This window comes from Hyla sarda, chromosome 6 (genome assembly GCF_029499605.1).
Source record: "Hyla sarda isolate aHylSar1 chromosome 6, aHylSar1.hap1, whole genome shotgun sequence".
Lineage (NCBI taxonomy): Eukaryota > Metazoa > Chordata > Amphibia > Anura > Hylidae > Hyla > Hyla sarda.
The window spans coordinates 91,381,239-91,400,169 of NC_079194.1; the positions used below are offsets into that span (position 1 = coordinate 91,381,239).

At 42.0% G+C, this 18,931-nt stretch overlaps 1 protein-coding gene across 3 annotated transcripts in view; it reads right to left on the reverse strand.

Moving 5' to 3' along the window:
- The window catches only part of DENND6A (DENN domain containing 6A), a 67,568-nt gene that overhangs the window by 33,178 nt on the left and 15,459 nt on the right, over positions 1–18,931 (reverse strand). For all 3 annotated transcript variants that reach the window (XR_008844932.1, XM_056524437.1, XM_056524438.1), the window contains 9 exons: positions 15,908–15,946; positions 15,243–15,285; positions 14,616–14,728; positions 13,597–13,677; positions 9,561–9,666; positions 3,603–3,682; positions 2,022–2,084; positions 1,606–1,661; positions 7–129 (listed from right to left, as the gene is read on the reverse strand). Coding sequence is in view for 2 of the 3 variants with exons in the window: in XM_056524437.1 (XP_056380412.1) it covers positions 7–129; positions 1,606–1,661; positions 2,022–2,084; positions 3,603–3,682; positions 9,561–9,666; positions 13,597–13,677; positions 14,616–14,728; positions 15,243–15,285; positions 15,908–15,946 (704 nt within the window). In the remaining variant the exon portion in view is untranslated. The remainder of the gene's footprint in view (positions 1–6; positions 130–1,605; positions 1,662–2,021; positions 2,085–3,602; positions 3,683–9,560; positions 9,667–13,596; positions 13,678–14,615; positions 14,729–15,242; positions 15,286–15,907; positions 15,947–18,931) is intronic.

The window sequence follows — 18,931 nt, forward strand, 5'->3', positions numbered from 1 at the left end:
ACTAACCCAACAAGAGCCAGTACAGTCTCTGAAGATTGTGATGGAGACGGAGCCATGACTACAAGTGGTTCTCCCAATAAAACAAGTTCCCAAAGTAGCTGGATGTGGATAAAGACGGGTGTGAAGCACCTGCAAAATGCAAACATCGGTATTACAACTTGTGCTACAGCTGGCAAATTCTAAGTTACAGACAAGAGTAGAGCAGTTTCTGGAAAAAATGCAGACCCTTTAATCCTGGATACCCCCTTCAAGGACTACTTTTGTGTAGTACAATGTTAATAAGCTGTTGCTATCACTATACAAACCAACTGTGACAAAAACATTACATTACATTACAACAGTACATTATTCATAAGGTATCAGGTTTTTGAGTTAAAGAGGATGTGCTGCACGATATGAATTTTAACCCATACCACAATACCGGTTGGGCCCCTCCCCCTCGGGAATGAATGAATCAGCCCAGCGCTGATCGGGGAACTAATCATATGTGACCCGCGAGTGCTGTTCTGCCCCCCCCCCCAATTAATTATTAGCCCAGCGCTGCACTGTCCCCATCGGGGTGCTAATAACATGTCACCCGCAATCGCTGCCCTCGTCGTCCTCCCGTTCGTTGCGGCTGCCGGCGCTGACACTCTATAAAAGTGGTCCTCAACCTCCAGATGTTGCAAAACTATAACTTCCGGGCATGCAGGGAGTTGTAGTTTTGCAACATCTGGAGGTCCGCAGGTTGAAGACCACTGCTCTATACTGTATCCCTATGCCCGGGCTGCAAAAGGTAAACAAAATAAACTTTAACTCACCTTCCCAGTCGGTCTGGACCAGCTTCCTGGAGACGGGAACGTCGGAGAGCCGTCAGCCTATCACCGGCCGCAGCGATGTTCCGCCTCGGCCGGTGATAGGCTGAGCCCACTGTCATGTAAGAAGCCGGCTTCTTACATGACAGTGGGCTCAGCCTAAAACCGGCAGAGGCGGAACATCGCTGCGGCCGGTGATAGGCTAACGGCTCTCCGACGTTCACTCCCCCAGAGTAAGGCCGACGTAGGAACATGCGTTAAAGTTTATTTTGTTTACCTTTTGCAGCCCAGGCATAGGGATACAGCTATAGAGTGTCAGCGCCGGCGGCCGCAACTAACAGGAGTACGAGGAGGGCGGTCGGTCCAACCGCTGGGACCCCGGCTCTGCTCCAGGAAATGACGTTTCACACCCAGCACATCAGCTGGTCGAAACACGCCTCATCCATTTGTCCCTATGGGAGAGGCTTACACATAGCGTTAGTGTGTCTCCGCTTCTCCCATAGAGATGGAGGGGACGTGTTTCGACCAGCTGACGAAATGGGCATTAGCAGAGCAGAGCTGGCGACAAGCTAGGCCCCCATACAGGAGATTGTGGGGGGTGCCAGAGGTCAGACTCCCCCTGATGAGACACTATCCTTTGGATAGTGGATAACATTTTGTTTCGCTGGACATTATTAAGTTTACAGTTTCATTTAGTTTAGTGGTAGTGTTTGTTTTGGGTTAATGCTACACTTAAAACAGTAGACACAGATTCAGAAGAGGTGGCATTTTAGGAGTGCCCGCTGTTTCATGTGGTCAGTGTTAGGGTTACCTGAACAAGTCAATTTCATGGATTGTGGGCAATGACACAGAGATCTGTGCATCACTCTGAAAAAAACAAAAAGATGAAAGCAAAATGTATAAGCAAAGTAACTACAATAAAATCAATACCACAAATTACTGTTTTACAACATGTAAGCAACTCTACAACTACTCCAACAGAGTTTCTCAACCAAGGGGCCGCCATCTGTTGCATGGACCACCATCTGTTGCAAAATTACAATTCCCAACATGCACGAACACATCCTTGGGCTGTCAGAGCATGCTGGGAGTTGTAGTTTTGCAAAAGCTTTGGGCAACCTTGTTAGGAAACACTGTCCTAGAAAGAATGCTGTCAGGAGAGGTTATGAGTTTTATTTTGGCAACAACTGGAGAACCACAAAGCAACGTTAGCGAGATGTGTATTACCTGTTGTGTCATCTCCACTATTTGTGTTGTTCCTGGTTTGTCATGACGGGTCGGAATCCGCACCTTGAAAGAGATCATGTAGAATTACATTGATTAATATAATTTATACTTGACAGAAGCATTTTCCTTTTTTTGCAACATTAAAGTTACACATACATGCCATTTTAACAGAATTGTGGAAGGAGAAAAAAAAAATGGTTTTCTATGATTTTAGAAGAAAAAAATAAATACATCATCAATGGAAAAGAAAAGAAATTGTTGCACATCTACATGTTGCACAAAGATCCTGTGTTCCTCAGCATATATTCTGCTACTTGCCACTGGGCCGTTCCCCCTATGGGTGCTGGCACTTCGGCGTTAGTGGTCACCGACCAGCACATTGCCATTTTATGCTAGGGACCCGCTATATACAGGTGGTCGTGATGTGGCTAGCGTGCCTGCACTTTATGATCATAATGTACACTAACAACTTTATATATATATATATATATATATATATATATATACACATACATATACACACACACTATATATTTATTATACCAGGTTGTTAGTGTACATCATGATCACAAAGTGCAAGCACAATAGCCACAACACGACCACCTGTATATAGCGGGTCCCTAACGTTCCTACCATAAAATAGCACTGCACTGGGCAGCGACCACATGGATGCAAGCACGCTAGCCACGTCACGACAACCTGTATAAAGCGGGTCCCTATCATCCATAGCATAAAATGGCTCTGCGCTGGGCGGCAGCCACCAACACCAGCACCCATAGGGGGAACGGCCCAGTGGCAGAGCAGCAGCATTAATGCTGAGAAGCACAGGTTCTTTGAGCAAGATGAAGACGTACAAACATGTTGTTTCTTCTCCATTGAGGTTTCACAACTAATAATAGTGTATGTGGCCTTATGGTAAACCAGTAGGTTTGGCAAGATGGGAGTCCCAACAAGACATTCACCAACATTAGTTGCAATGTAGAAGCATTATTTACTCTCAACTAGTCAGTCATTGTTTGTTTTCCATTGTTTTTGTTTTGTTATTTGGGGAGTATGATCCATGTGTACATGTGGCATATAGTGCCACTACAATGTCCCCTGACTAGGAGAATTAACCAGTGTAAATGTTTAAAAGCCAGTAACAATATGGTTACTAAATTACATCAGAATAAATATGTCATGAGCAGTGATCAATGGCTGATTTAGGGTAGGGTCACACGTAGCGTATGCGCAGCATATTTCTCACTGTGCAGCAGGAAATACACTGTGCTGCGGGAAATCCACTATGTATTCTCCTACACAGTGCATTTACTGCTGCACAGTGGATTCTGCCCAGTGAGAAATATGCTGCACATACGTTACGTGTAGTTATGTCTGGGCGCTGGCCCCGCCTCCAAACCTCACTGCACAGACAGGGCTGTTGTGGTAGCCCTGTCTGTCTGCTCCTAGGAGAATATGCAGTGAATTTTCCGCTGTGCAGTGGATTTTGCAAAGTGTGAAAAACACTGCATATATGCTACGTTGAACCCTACCACAAATACAGCATAAATGGCCACTTAAGAAGGGAAAAATGGATTGTACCTTTATTACAAGCCCCATAATCGGCAAATGCAGAGTCTTCCCTGGCACAGGTGGAGGCCATCGATCTATTTCACTGCAAGCTACACGGAGGAGAGAAACAATGTTAAATAAATCATTTATTACACTTGATGAAACATGAGCAAGTAAAAGAATAGGTACAGGATTTATTCCAGTCTCTGAAATACACAAATAACCACCGGCAATTTATCAATAGAGTTACCAGCATCTACATTCCTAAAGGGGTTATCCTGGGTTACAAAAAAAACAGAGCAGATTTCTTCCAAAAACTGCCCCCCATCTGTCCTCAGGTTGTGTGCAGTATTGCACCACAATACCCTGACAGGACTACTGAAACATGAAGGTGGGCAATGTATGGAAGGGACAACTATGGTTGCCCCTTTTTTTCTTTCATACAGCAGCTAGAAAAGGGTTCTCCTAGCATGGCTGACCGCTTATCTGATGCTCGAGTCAATACATATACACAGCCCTCCAGTCACTGGATAGAACTCAAGCCTGTGAATCCTGTGGTAAAGAGATCTGCATAGACCATGGGCTTGAATACCTATTTATAGCAAAGCTTTAAATCAATGGAAAATAATAGATGGGTATTTAGGATTCAGCAGAACATAAAAAGGATTGGATTACTTATTTGTACATTATGTGAAATGGCTTCTCAATTATAGTAGGGGAGGTCAGGTACAACCTCTGCTATAGCTGGACTGGTGATCAATAGGTGTCAAGTCGGAGGAAGACAAAGTGCTGGACGCCAAAGAAAAGGAATAACTAATGTACAAAGCTCACGTAATAAGTGGGAAATAAAACAGCATTAGGATTGCTATTATACTAAACCTGCCCCCTGGTGGTGAGGTGCACCTGGAGGACCAAAGGTGAATTACAAGTGCTCAGACTCTCTTGAAAAGCCATACCAGACTTTTCTAGGGAATAAAAGCATTTTCCAGCGATTTTTTCATTTTTGCTATTTAGTTTTTTCTTCTCACCTTCTAATAACCATAACACTTTGAATTCCTACTTTAAGGGGCATATGATGGCAGGTTTTTCAGCCACCAATTGTACTTTGTAATGATATAGCTAATGTTCCCACCAAATCTAAGGCTAAATAAAAAAAAACTATTTGTGGAGAACAATTGAAAAATAAATCAACAAAAAAAATTGCTCAGATAGGGGAAGGGTGTTACAAAATATCACAACTGATGTGCCCAAAAAGGCACCATTTCCCTTATTGTCCCCTAATCACTAAAAACATAGGGGGAGATTTATCAAAACCTGTGCAGAGGAAAACTTGCCCAGTTGCCCATAGCAACCAATCAGATGGCTTCTTTCATTTTTCACAGGCCTTCATAAATATGAAAGCAGCAATCTGATTGGTTGCTATGGGCAATTGGGCAAGTTTTCCTCTGCACAGGTTTTGATAAATCCCCCCTCATTACTTTTTATTGTTTGCTAAAAAAAAAAAAAAAAAAAAAAAAAAAAAAAGTGTACATAATGTGGATACAAAAAAATAAAAAAAGTTTAAAATCACAGCATCAGTGTTTATATAGAACCAATGAATATCACCTAGTGAAGGGAGCACTACACAAATGGCACCCCGAGAATATAGTCATAAGGCACCTAATTGAATTGAATATATGCACAGCTTAAGAGATTGCCATGCAAATATGCACTAGTACCTAATCACTAAATAGTGTGCATCTCTAAAGAGGTTCCTAATCATACCCCAGGTACTTAGAAATGTAGTGATTGATCCACTACTCAATGGTTATGCACATCCTAATGTACACTTATAACTACACACTAGTGCCTAATATCCAAATAGTCTGCACCTCTAAAGAGGTTGCTAAATGTCCGATGTGTACTTATCAATGTACACTAGTGTCCAAAGATGTGAAAATCAATGGTGCTATTCAAATGTCAATTCAGGACATCTCATAGAGATTATTAAGTAGTGAACATAACCAGTAAAGCTTATGCATCTCCACTAAATCTGCAAAAATTGAAATAGATGTAAACACTGGGGCTGCTAACTGAAAACCTTAATGGCTGCTACTTCTTACATGTTTTGCCACTGCAATGTGGCTTCATCAAGGAAGAACATTGGCAGTCTGCAAAATACAAAGATCTTGCAGTGTAACCACAATATCAATTGACATATTAAAGGAGTTCTGTAGTGAAAGATAACTTCTCCTATCCAAAAGGATAGGGGATAAGTTATAGATCACAAGGGGGTCCGAGCGCTGGGACCCCCTGCGATCTCCTGAACGGGGCCCCGGCAATCTGCTGGAAGGGGATGTGCCGAACTTCTGCACAGAGCTATATGGAGAGGGCGTGTCGGCCGTGCCTTCCTGCTGGGGTCGGAACGGCCACTTCAAAACAGACTGCCGGGGCCCCTTCAGGAGATCGCAGGGGGTCCCAGTGGTCGGGCCCCACCCACAATCTATGTTTCACTGCACTAGTCCTTTTAATCAGTATTGCAGATCAGTTATCACACAAATTCTGTCATGCTTTTTTTTTTTATTTGGCATGGATGCAATTTCTACATGTCCCCTCCACATTACGGCTACATTAAGATGCGGTAAACTTTCCACACACACACGAACTGCTGCTGAAAATCTGCAGTATAATTACAGATGTAACCATATCCTAATGGGGACACCAGTATCAATGAGAGTTTTCTATGGATGCTCACAACCAGGGTGCTTCCAGCTGTTGAAAAACTACAACTTCCAGCATGACCCGGACAGCCAAAGGCTGTGTGGGAATGCTGGTAATTGTTGATTTGCAACAGCTGGAGGAATTCTGGTCGGGAAACACTAATCTACATGTTGTGCGTTACCAGATCATGGGGCAAGAGGTATGTACAGGCAATACAAACTGACCTGAACATATATATTGTTTGGTGTAAGCAGTGAATAGTACTTGGTAAGAGCTCAATGCAAGTGTTTTTCACTGTGGATTTTTCTGTTCATAGGAGTTCTTTTCAGAACGGCACAATGAACATTTCTCCATAGGAGTATCTTAGTATCTTATTACTGTATACAAAGACACAATTTAAAAAGACACATTAGCCACTTTAATGTTACAAAGTTGCTTTTTCGTGTCAAGCACTTAAAAACATTGACTATTTGAGTGTTTGTAATACAAAGTCTCAGTGTGACTATTTAGTCTAACACTAATGCAATACAAGTCTGTGGTGGTTTGATAATTTATTTATTCATTCAGTGTTTTACATTATTTTATTTGCAACAGCTTTTTTATTTTTGTTTCTTAACCACAAGCACCCTGTGGGTGAACTAAATAAAATTTCATAGGATGTATATAGTATAAATAAGTGAACATTTATAAAATACATTATTTGCATCTGTAAAGCTTATATTATCTAAAGCACTGACAGCATAGACATATCTTTATTTCCCTTTTCTTTCACCTATAAGTCTATTTCTGGCTAGCTCGATTTAAAAGGAGTACTCCAGGATACAAAAACGAATCCCTCATCCTGTCAGCTCGCAGTCGGTTGGACCCCCGCAATCTCCTGTACGGGGCGCCTGCTCTCCCCCTGAATGGGACGTGTCCGACCACCGCACGAAGCGGCGGCCAACATGCCGCCTCTGCAATCTCCCATAGAGCTGCACTGAGGAGGCATGTTGGCTTCCGCTTTGTGCGGTGGTCGAAGAACTCCAATTTAGGAGGAGAATCGGGGCCCTGTACTGCTAGTGGTCAGATTACATAAGCAATAAAATCATGAAAGTTTATTCAAATCAGTTATTAAAATAAGGACTATAAGAATAATAATAAGTGAGGATATATAGTTACGGCAAAACCTCCAGTGATTTAGAAGAAGAAATATAGATATTAAGCTAGAAGTGCAAAATTACATCTTGGCGTTTATTCGGACCTGACGGGACCCGTGTGGCTAAATTCAGGATATAAAATATTTCTCTATTGAGCAGTTTCTGCCGGTGATCCCCTCCTCTCATAGGGGGGGGGGGGGGGGGGTAACTCGCTCAATGGCAGAAAATGTCAAAGAGAAAGAACCATCATGTTTATCAGCTGAATGTATTGACACCACAGAGACGTTCTTGGAGACAAAGTAGGGAATATCAAACAGGTGTTTTCGTACCTGATTTTTAAAGGATTTCTAGTGCAGCCCACATACTGGACTCGGCAGGTGGTGCATGAAACCAAATAAACCACAAATGTTAATACAATTTATATATATTGTTTTATAGCATACGATTTATTAGTAACATAAGATGTAAATGTTTTGGTGACATGCATCACACTACAGCAATTAATGCTGCACCTACACGATCCCTTATATGTGAGCCAAGACAAAAGGGTAGGTAGAGATGTCTGAAATAAACTGGGGGACACTAATTGGCCGATGGTCGGTGCCTTTTTAGCAACACACCTATATGACTTGCTAACACAGGATAAAAGAGGATCAGATACAGTAATATCATAGGCATATATTTGTGTATTATCCTGCATACAGATGAAAATTCCTGCTCTGTGTCAGCAAGTCCAAACAGGGTTTATTAAGAGCAATATTTTTTGCTCTAACCAAAGACCATCTAGGAAAGCCCAAGCCTGCATTCTAAATGTGATAGACTCAGCTTCCGAAAAAAATCCACATTGGTTGTACAATTTCTGCTTTGCTGACACAGAGCAGGAAAACCAGTCAGACTTTGGAATGTGTTTTCTACAACATATAGTTTAGAATTTTCATCTAAATGCAGGATAATACACAAATATATGCCTATGATATTATCTGATCCTCTTTTCTCCTGTGTTAGCAAGTCAGGGTATAGGTGCATTGCTAAAAAGGCACTGACCATCGGCCAATTAGTGTCCCCCAGTTTATTTCGGACATCTCTACCTACCCTTTTGTCTTGGCTCACATATAAGGCATCGTATAGGTGCGGCATTAATTGCTGTACTTTCTGCAGTGTGATGCATGGCACCAAAACATTTACATCTTATGTTACTAATAAATCATATGCTATAAAACAATATATAAATTGTAATAACATTTGTGGTTTATTTGGTTTCATGCACCACCTGCCGAGTCCAGTATGTGGGCTGCACTAGAAATCCTTTAAAAATCAGGTACGAAAACACCTGTCTGATATTCCCTACTTTGTCTCCAAGAACGTCTCTGCGGTGTCAATACATTCTGCTGATAAACATGATGGTTCTTTCTCGTTGACATTTTCTGCCATTGAGGGAGTTAACCCCCCTATGAGAAGAGGGGATCACCGGCAGAAACTGCTCAATAGAGAAAATATTTTGGATCCTGAATTTAGCCACACGGGTCCCGTCCGGTCCGAATAAACGCCAAGATGTAATTTTGCACTTCTAGCTTAAAATCTATATTTCTTCTTCTAAATCACTGGAGGTTGTGCCATAACTATATATCCTCACTTTTTATTATTATATTCATTATTTTAATTACCGATTTGAATAAACGTTCATGATTTTATTGCTAATGTTTTATGTGTAAGGGGTTAAAATAACTCCGGCTCATGTAATATAGCCGGATGAATTGCCCTCCCTATATAAACCTGTGTATCTGTTTCACCTGCGTACGACTAAGAGCGCACCTGTGCTTGAAACGCGTCATCTGTCTACTCGCTGTTCATGTGTGTGTCTGTTTGGAAATAAATCCACCATTTTATGCATCTTTAGAGCTGGATCCGTCTCCTTCTCCTCATAGGAATGCTGTCCAGCATTGGAGTCCGTGCTCCGGCCGTTTGCTCTCGGGTGAGCTGGAATTGAACTCGTTTTTGAATTTAATACCAAAGCTTTTCAAATTCTATGACCCAGGGTAGATCATAATAAGTAAAGCTATGTACACTATGAATAGCTGTGAATCTCTAAGGTAAGCTGGAGACTCCCTTGAGGATGCCAAGAAAGGGTTTTATATTAGACTATAAATGTTACCTGCTTCCAAGCATGGATCATTCCTCTCAAAGTACTCAGGGGCGATCTGCTTCACCACCGTGTGGAAGAAATTGATGTACGGCAGCTTACTTATCAACACTAAGGACTGAGGATACAAAAACAGTTGTCAAAGATCAATATGTCACACCTGTGGTCCTCCAGGTGGTGCAAAACTACAACTCCCAGCAAGCATACTTAATATTAGGTAGGTAGTTTTATGTTAAGGCTGATCAGGGTACATCCTCAATAGGCAAGTCCCTTTAACACTGTAAATGTAGAGAGATGCACCGAGCTATTTTTTACTGTGCAACTACAGATACAGTATCAGGGCAGTGGGACTGCAGAGCGAGCTCCTGTCTACAACCGGGTAGTTCTGTGTGTCTGCTCTTTTTATTTATTTTTTTTATTTTTTATTTTTTGGATGAAATAATTTTTTGAATGTTTAACACACCAAACAGGAGTGGCTCAATGCCAAACAAAGTACATATCAAAATCATAGTCAACAATAAAGGACACAAATAGGCATATCGATGAAATGTACCAAGATAAATAAAAAAATAAAAAAGAGAAAGAAAACATTAAAAGCAATGGTCTCACGCACCCGGTATAGTATACGCAGTATACCAAGAGTGGCATACTCATCATGCAGATCCTGCTCCAGACAACCCAATACGCATAACAGGGGGGACAGGGAAAGAGCCACTCCATAGACATCATGCACTAACTTAATACCTCACCAATACTTCAAACTCTCTACACTCCTAGAACATATGTAAGATACAGGAACCCTCCACAAGGCATCAGAAGAAAGAATCAGAGCGCACTCCTATCTTATACAAAAACTTAGAGGTTCTGAATACCCTATGTAACAGACAGAGCTGGAAAAGACACTGCGCTTCACTAAGAGACAGAAGTGGGATAGTCTCCAGAATACACGTCAGAAATAGGGTCCACATCCGTGACCCACTTTTCTCAAACTATAAGAGGAGAGATAGGCAGTCAGGAGAAAGGCATAGGCAGAAGAGATGCGTGTCTGCTCTTAGCGGCAGATTTCTACCACGGGAAATATGCCACTACGAGCGGACACACAGACAAACCCGGGAGCAGTCTCTCTGTGACTGCTGGTGATGCATTTGAAGCATCAAATACGATGTGGATGCGCCCTGTATGACTCTGCCCTAACTGTTGAAATGAACATTAGAAGTGTCTGGGAACTGCAAGCAGTCACAAAAAATAGGCGATATCGAACGGCGCTTGAGCTCCGATGTAGAAAGAACAATACTAACCTTAGATCTTACATAAAAAGAACTAGGTCATTTATTTCATTTATATGCCCATACAGCATATTTGGAATTAACTACTTGTGGTTAGTATAGTCAGTCATTCTTCCTTCATCGGAGATCAAGGTTTGTTGGATATTGCCTATTTTTTGCGGACTTCTTACTGTTCTCAGACACTTACACTGCTTGCAACAGGGATCCAGCCAGACCCAGGGAGCACGCTGCAGCAGCTGATCTATACCAGGACTACACTGCAAAACCAAAAAATGCTGTAGACTTGCAGTGTTTCTGTTGTTCACAGACATCTGTAGAATATTCAAAGGCTACCTCTGGGACCGATACCATCTTCAAGAAAAGAAGTTCCCTGATCCCTGTCCTGCCTGGTAAGGTGGCCAACAGTTTCCATGTTGCAGTCGTTATTATAGTTATCATAAACAGTGGTCCCTCAAGTTACAATAATAATTATATATATTCTATAATTGGTTCCAGGTTGAAACCATAACTTTATGGAAACCTGGTAATTGGTTCAGAAGCCACCAAAATGTAAATCAAAAGATAGGAAAAAGTGAGGATTCAGCAAAAATAAGTAGATAACTAATATAGATAAAGCAAGTCCTTATATATGAAAGTAAGAAAGATCTGCTGGGAGCTGTAATCACTGTCTATGTAGAGGACAGGAGCTTCTTCAGGGTCCTGTACAGTACACAGTGTCCTAAAAAAGTAAAATGGAGACGCTTTCACCTGGTGTCAAAAAGGATCAGCAAACCCTGGCACAGGTTAAGAGTACAGATCATGTAATACCGCCCTGTATTGTAGGGGGCGCTACCAGACAGCAAGTCAGTGCATGCACTTCAGTGATACAGGGGTTTTGCCAGTGAATGTCCATTCTGATTGGTCAGTTCTTCCAGCCATTGACCGGTTTCACAGATCTGGACTGTCTGTAGCATTGTATGTTGAGTCTGGTTTCAAGTTACAATGGTCCAGAAAAGAGAATTGTATGTTGAAACTATTGTATGTTGAGGCCATTGTAACTTGAGAGATTACTGTATAGTCTTAATTTTTTTCACTACTGCAATGAGAATTATAATGGAAATAACTGCGTTAACTCTGACTTCACATAGGTTGTATACAAACCCCCAACACATACAATTATATATTAAAAACTTTAGACCACCACAAGATTGCACTAAACCATCAACCATTAAAGCAAATAAATGTTTTTGAAACATTTGTTGACCAAAGGTTTACTATAGTGCAGGGATGTGGTAATCCTATCGCCCGACGCCCAGGACATTTAGTTCCAGGTGCCGGGCAGGTGACTTTTTCCATAGATTTAGCCCTGTATTGGGCAAGCAGGGCCAGACTGACTTCCCCCTTTATTTTTATTATGCCGGTGTAAGATGCAGGAGCGGACACAGACTTGCATGGGATGCAAGTCTGCACCTCACATCAGCGCTCAGGGTATATGGAGCGGGCTCCTTACTCGAGCCCGCTCCATACCTGTCGGCCCCCGGCTAGTGGTCTAGTGGGGTGGATCGCCCCACCCTCCAGCAGTGCAATCCACTGTGGCAGTAGCCGGAGGGCTTACCTCTGCATTCATGGCTGCCCCCTTGGATCTGCATTTGATTGAGCCTGCCTTGAGCAGTATCAACCAAATGAGCTCAGATCAATAGAGTTCAACAGAACTGCATTGATCTAATAATTCCACCTAATAAAGTGTATTAAAAAAAAAAAAAAGTTTTTAATTTAAAGTAAAAAAATAAAATAAAACAACATTAACCCATGATCCATATTAAGTTCATATCACCCCCATTTCCCATATAAAAATGATGTTCACATAATAAAAATAAACCTATTTGATATTGGCGTGTGCGTAATTGTCCGAACCATTAAAAAATAAACATTATATATCCTGTACAGTCAATGACGTTAATGTAAAAAATGTAAATAAATAAATGCAAAAAAAAAAAAATCACAGAATTGTGTTTTTTATGTTTCTAGCATCATATCCCAGAAAAAAAAAAATTATGTAAAAAAGTGTTCAAAAAGCTAGATCAATACCAACATGGTACCAATACAAACAGCAGATTACGGCCCAAAAAATTAGCCCTCATACAGCCCAGTATACAGAAAAATAAAAATGTTATAGGGGTCAGGATTAAAAAAATATATATAAAGAAGTTTAAAAAAAATGCATTTAGTAAAACATGATGGAACTAAACAAATTTGGTATTGGTGTAATCAGGCTGACCTAAAGTATAAAAATAATATGTAAGTTTGACCACAAGGTGAATGACAGAAAAAAAAAAACTAAACATTTGCTCAATTTCCCCTCACAAATGTTTTTTTTCCAGAGCATAGGTTATGGAAAAATGAAAGGTGTCATTACAAAGTATACTTGGCCATTATAGGACGAGGAGGAAAAAACAAAAAGTGCAGAAACAAAAAAATTTTATTAAATAAAAAAACGACCGTATTTACCTACTAGTGGATTTTCATGAGGGACAAGTAGATTGTGCCCCGTTTTAGTCCCTTGGACAAGTAGATTTTTTAAAAATTTCCACACCCCTGTAGCGTCATGCCAACATCTGAACATACCAGATGTGACAGTGCTGAGAACGACTGTATCAGACACATAACAAGTTAAATAAAGTGGATAAATGCAAATAAACAAGCCATTATTCTTTCATGCCTAGAATCTGCTGTCATTTAAAACTTGTTAGAAGAAATTGCACGAACCACCGCGAGAGAATTACCTTTTGAAAATAGCCTCTTTTTAAAGTCTTGTCTCGAACTTGTCGGAAATAGACGTAACCATAGAAACAGGAGGGATCTTTCTATTGAAAACACAAAATTGGCATATAAGAAAACACCAATACATTTGTTTTACACCACTTAAAAAATCTGCAATTGTTACCAACACTTTATCTTATAAGAATTTCTGCACTTATTAAAGGGGTATTCTTATCTACTGTAAAGGTGATACATGTTTAAAGTGTACCTGTCATTAGCCAAACCTTTTTATATATAATGTAGAAAACAACATTATATGTATATTTGTAACATACATTCGATAAAAAAGGTATATTTTGTCCCTGAAGCTCTGGGCACCGAGGACAAGCAGGGCCCGGCTCTGGGCACCGAGGACAAGCGGGGCCCGGCTCTGGGCACCGAGGACAAGCAGGGCCCGGCTCTGGGCACCGAGGACAAGCGGGGCCCGGCTCTGGGCACCGAGGACAAGCGGGGCCCGGCTCTGGGCACCGAGGACAAGCGGGGCCCGGCTCTGGGCACCGAGGACAAGCGGGGCCCGGCTCTGGGCACCGAGGACAAGCGGGACTCGGCTCTGGGCACCGAGGACAAGCAGGGCTCAGCTATGGGCACCGAGGACAAGCGGGGCTCGGCTATGGGCACTGAGGACAAGCAGGGCCCGGCTCCGGGCACCGAGGACAAGCAGGGCTCGGCTATGGGCACTGAGGACAAGCAGGGCTCGGCTATGGGCACTGAGGACAAGCAGGGCCCGGCTCTGGGCATTGAGGACAAGCAGGGCTGAACGTCAATGTCTTGCCTGCAGCATCAAAATGCCTAGCATGTGGAGACCGGGCACTCTGATATCAGAGGCTGGGGAATAAGGGAGGCATGCATAGGTTTGTTTTATTTTCTCTGATAGCCTGGGCACATCGAACATGTGATAGGGGTTCAAAGAGAATTCAATATAGTGATATTGACATTTGTGAGTAATTAGTATGAATAACTGATTATTAATAAGTAACCAAACCTTTAAATAAACAGGTGAATCTCTGTCCATTTGATCCAGGACACAATGCAGTGAGGATTTCCTGCCGGCCGACTGACGGAACCTAAAGCAAAACTGTGTGTCCCCCAGGCAGCCTAAAGTAGAAAGCAGATATATTATTTGTACCTATCAGATGCTGGGATATGTTCTCAGAGGAAATTAAACATTGCAGCTACCAGGAAGCCGGGCTATGCACATTAAGCACAAATAAGAAGGCAAAATCAATCTTCATTTGTTAAAGTGCTGCCTCCATCCTAAAGCCACAGAAATGTCCCTGGGATCTCTGCAGCTTCTGATCAGCACATTAAAGGGAACCTATCAGAAATGTCATGCAGCCTGGGCATAAAGGGGTGAATGAAATGGTAACAGGCTCCCTTACTGCAGCAAGCTAGGATCTAACAAGGAACGCTGCTGCATTTCAGAGAAATCATAGTTTGTTTTTTTATTCTGCTTTGGCGGTTGTTGGTTTTTTACTGTTCCTTTCTCTAAATATTAAAGTGGAAAAGTCACAAAAAACTATCAGAATCAGATCGGCAAATACCAACTGCAAGTTTATCTCCTGTTCACTTGTGTCATTCATTTTTTAGTGATAAAGGAACAAATACCTACCAGAATTGGAGTCAGGGAATGACAGGTAACAGATGCTGGTTTTCTGTAAAACGAAATATTTTTAAATATTGATGAAAATGGAAAATTCATTCCTAAAATATGATTAACATAAAAACTTCATCTAAAACCGTAGGTCATTTTATGTTCAAACCTTTTGAATGGACACTGTCAGATTCCAAAACTTTTTATATGTTGTACATCTTGGCAAAACATTGACCTTTCTAAAACTAAAAAACACACCACTAGGGGTCCCCATACCATCCGGAACATAATCCTGCCCAGCTGCCACATTATCTTGAAGCAAAGGCTGGGACAAAGTCTAGGAAGTGAGGGTGGAACTGTGCTCACTCCTGTCCTATCAGACTGCAGCATGAAAACAAGGGGGGGGGGGGTTACAAAGCAGTTTGCAGTAATTGGATGAAGAGACCCAGCACAGCACAGCAGCCTCAGTGTTTGCGACTGACACACCTTTCTGAGCAGTTGATGTCAGAATGAGTGAGCAGCAGAACAGGGGGATTTGTGAGCCCAACACAGACATTAGACACATAAAAAAGACATTTAAAGCATCTGCATGACCTAGGGAGTAATACATATAAACATTTTTTTTTTCTGTGATATGACAGGTACATTTTAAAGAAAGCCAGAGGAAATGCTTGCAGACTTACCTCCTTGTCAGTTAATTTGGCATGGGGAGGATACAAGGCCTATATAGGAAAAAGATACTATTAATTATCTGTAAAGAAATAAGTACATAAGTCTAAGAGGTAACTAGTACATACAATTTAGACTCTGTTCACAGAAACAGGAAAAATAACATGGAAATGCAGTGTAAACCCTCCCTAAGAATGCAAATGTGAACTATTAGGGTCCTATTTGACAGCACAACGCTCGCTGTAAATAAACAGATCAAAATGACCTGAACAGCCGAAGAACGAGCGTTTACTTGTTGTACGCCTGATCATTCAGCCTATTACACAGGTCATTCATCAGTCTGTTCAGCCGATACCCACCCCGTGTAGTAGGGACCCTTAATTCTTTGTACAGGGTATGTACTGTACCTCCTGATGCCAAGCATACATATCTATTTTCTTTCTTTTGCACACAGCTAGTGTCCTCGTGTGTGACAGAGGCTTGTACAACATACAATCTGCTGGCTCAGCAAAGTCACAAATCAAAGGTCTGCAGAGACATTCTAACAATTTTCCCAGCCATAAAACACAATAATAAAAAAATAATAAAGAACTCCATGTCGTTAATGAACACAATAGAGATAAGAAGTTCATAGAGTATTCTGAGAGGTCACCAAGGTCTCGGCAACATTTATCTGCTTCCGAAGAACTTTATATTGAACATTTTCTATCTACAGAGATACAGTGATCCCTTAACTTACAATGGCCTCAACATACAATAGTCTTTTCTGGACCATTGTAACTTGAAACCAAGCTCAACATACAATGCTATGGCCAGTCCAGATCTGCGAAACATGTCAATGGCTGGAAGAATGGGCATTTTACTGGTTACACCCCTGTATTACTGAAGTGCATGCACTGACTGATGTCTGGTAGCACCCACTACAGTACAGGGAGGTATTACATGTTCTGTACTGTTCTTTACCTGTGCCAGGGTTAGCTGCTCCTTTGGACACCAGGTAAGGGCGGCTCCATGTAACTTTTTTAGAACACTGTACAATACAGGACCCTGAAGAAGCTCCTGTCCTCTACATAGACAGTGATTACAGCTCCCAGCAGATCTTTATTACTTTTTATATGTAAGGACTCGTTTTATCTCTATTAGTTATCTACTTATTTTTCTTTAATCCTCACATTTTCCTATCTTTGGATGACATTTTTGGTCTTTAGAACCAATTACCAGGTTTCCATAGAGTTCTGGTCTCAACATACAATGGTCGTCCTGGAACCAATTAAAGGGGTACTCCAGCGCTAAGACATCTTATCCCCTTTCCAAAGGATAGGGGATAAGATGCCTGATCGCAGGGTTAATGCTGCTGGGGACCCCCGTGATCTTTCACGCAGCACCCTGTTACCACTCGCCCCCCGAAGCATGTTCGTTTTGGGTCTGATGACTGCCGATCACGGGGCCGGAGTATTGTGATGTCACGCTCCACCCCCTCAATGCAAGCCTATGGGAGGGGGCTGATTCTAACGGGGTGCTGCGTGAAAGATGACGTGGGTCCCCAGCAGTGGGACCCCCCCGATCAGACATCTTATCCCCTATCATTTGGATTGGGGATAAGAGGTCTTAGCGCCAGAGTACCCCTTTAATATTGTAACTTGAGGGACCACTGTAAAGTTATCTTTTGCATCAGCAAAACCCGAGGATCATCATCTTATTATGACAATCCAATATCTTTTGGAGATATAATGGGGTGTACATTTACATTTTGATTGCATAGTGGTATCACTATTTTTGCTATTCCACATCACAAAATGAACCAGTTTTTATTTTAAAAATAGTGAATACTGACATAAACCAATAGTGAAACACTGACAAACTAAAAAGTATTCTGTGAAAAACTCCAAAAGCAAAAGATTAAAGGGGTACTCCGGTGGTCAACATGTTTTTCCATTTTTGACTTACCCTATTTGTTTTGTTTCATTTCTATTCTTGTTGTTTAGCCTACTCTATTTCCGTTCTTTGTTGTCTCTTTATCCCCCACTTTGTTTTCCAATCTTTGCTTCTATTCCGTTTCTTGCTGTGCTGAAAACTACAAATCCCAGCATGCCACATGCCTTGCTGGTTTGGGGCGGCTCCTTTTTATTTTATTTTTTTTGTTTGTTTGTTTGTTTGTTCCGCCCTTTACCCATCCTACTATTTTCCCGGGTCGGCCCCCTTATGCACAGCACACTAATATAAATCAGCCCTGGTTGGGATACACTGGCATACACACACAAAAGGGACTACAACTCCCAGCATGTGTCATTCAGGAGTCTTCAGTCTGCGGTATAACACCAGCATGCTGCCTCTGTAGTCTCCTGGGGGTTGTAGTTCACCACACCTCTGTAGGGCATACACCAGTGTTTCCCAACCATGGTGCCTCCAGGCGTTGCAAAACTACAACTCTCAGCATGCCCTGACAGCCTTTGGGCATGCTAGGAGTTGTAGTTTTGCAACAGCTGGAGGCACACTGGTTGGGAAACACTGGTGTAACATGATGTGTATGCTGAATAGGCTAGAACAGTGTTTCCCAACCAGTGTGCCTTCAGCTGTTGCAAATCTTCAACTCCCAGCATGCCCAAAGTCTGTCAGGGCATGCTGGTAGTTGTAGTTTTTCAACAGCTGGAGGCACACTGGTTTGCAAACCCTAGCATACACACACAACAGGGACTACAACTCCCAGCATGTGTCATTCAGGAGTCCCCCCTCTCCCTTCAAATATAGAGATCATTCCCAGTATGAGATTTATTCCCCTGCAGTCCATACATCCCCAGCCCGTGCACCTTCTCCTCCTCCCCTTCAGATAACACTTATCTTCTCTGTGAGGTCCTTCTCCTGTGAAGACCTGCGTCCTTAGAATACAGAGCAGGGGGAGGGGAGGAGCTGTGTACTCAGCTGGATGAGATGAGGGGGCGTGGCTTATTCCTCTCATGCAGACAGAGGGAAAATAAAAAAAATAAACAAAAGCCGTGACATCTTGTCCACCACAGACTCAGAACTGTGGACAACAGTAA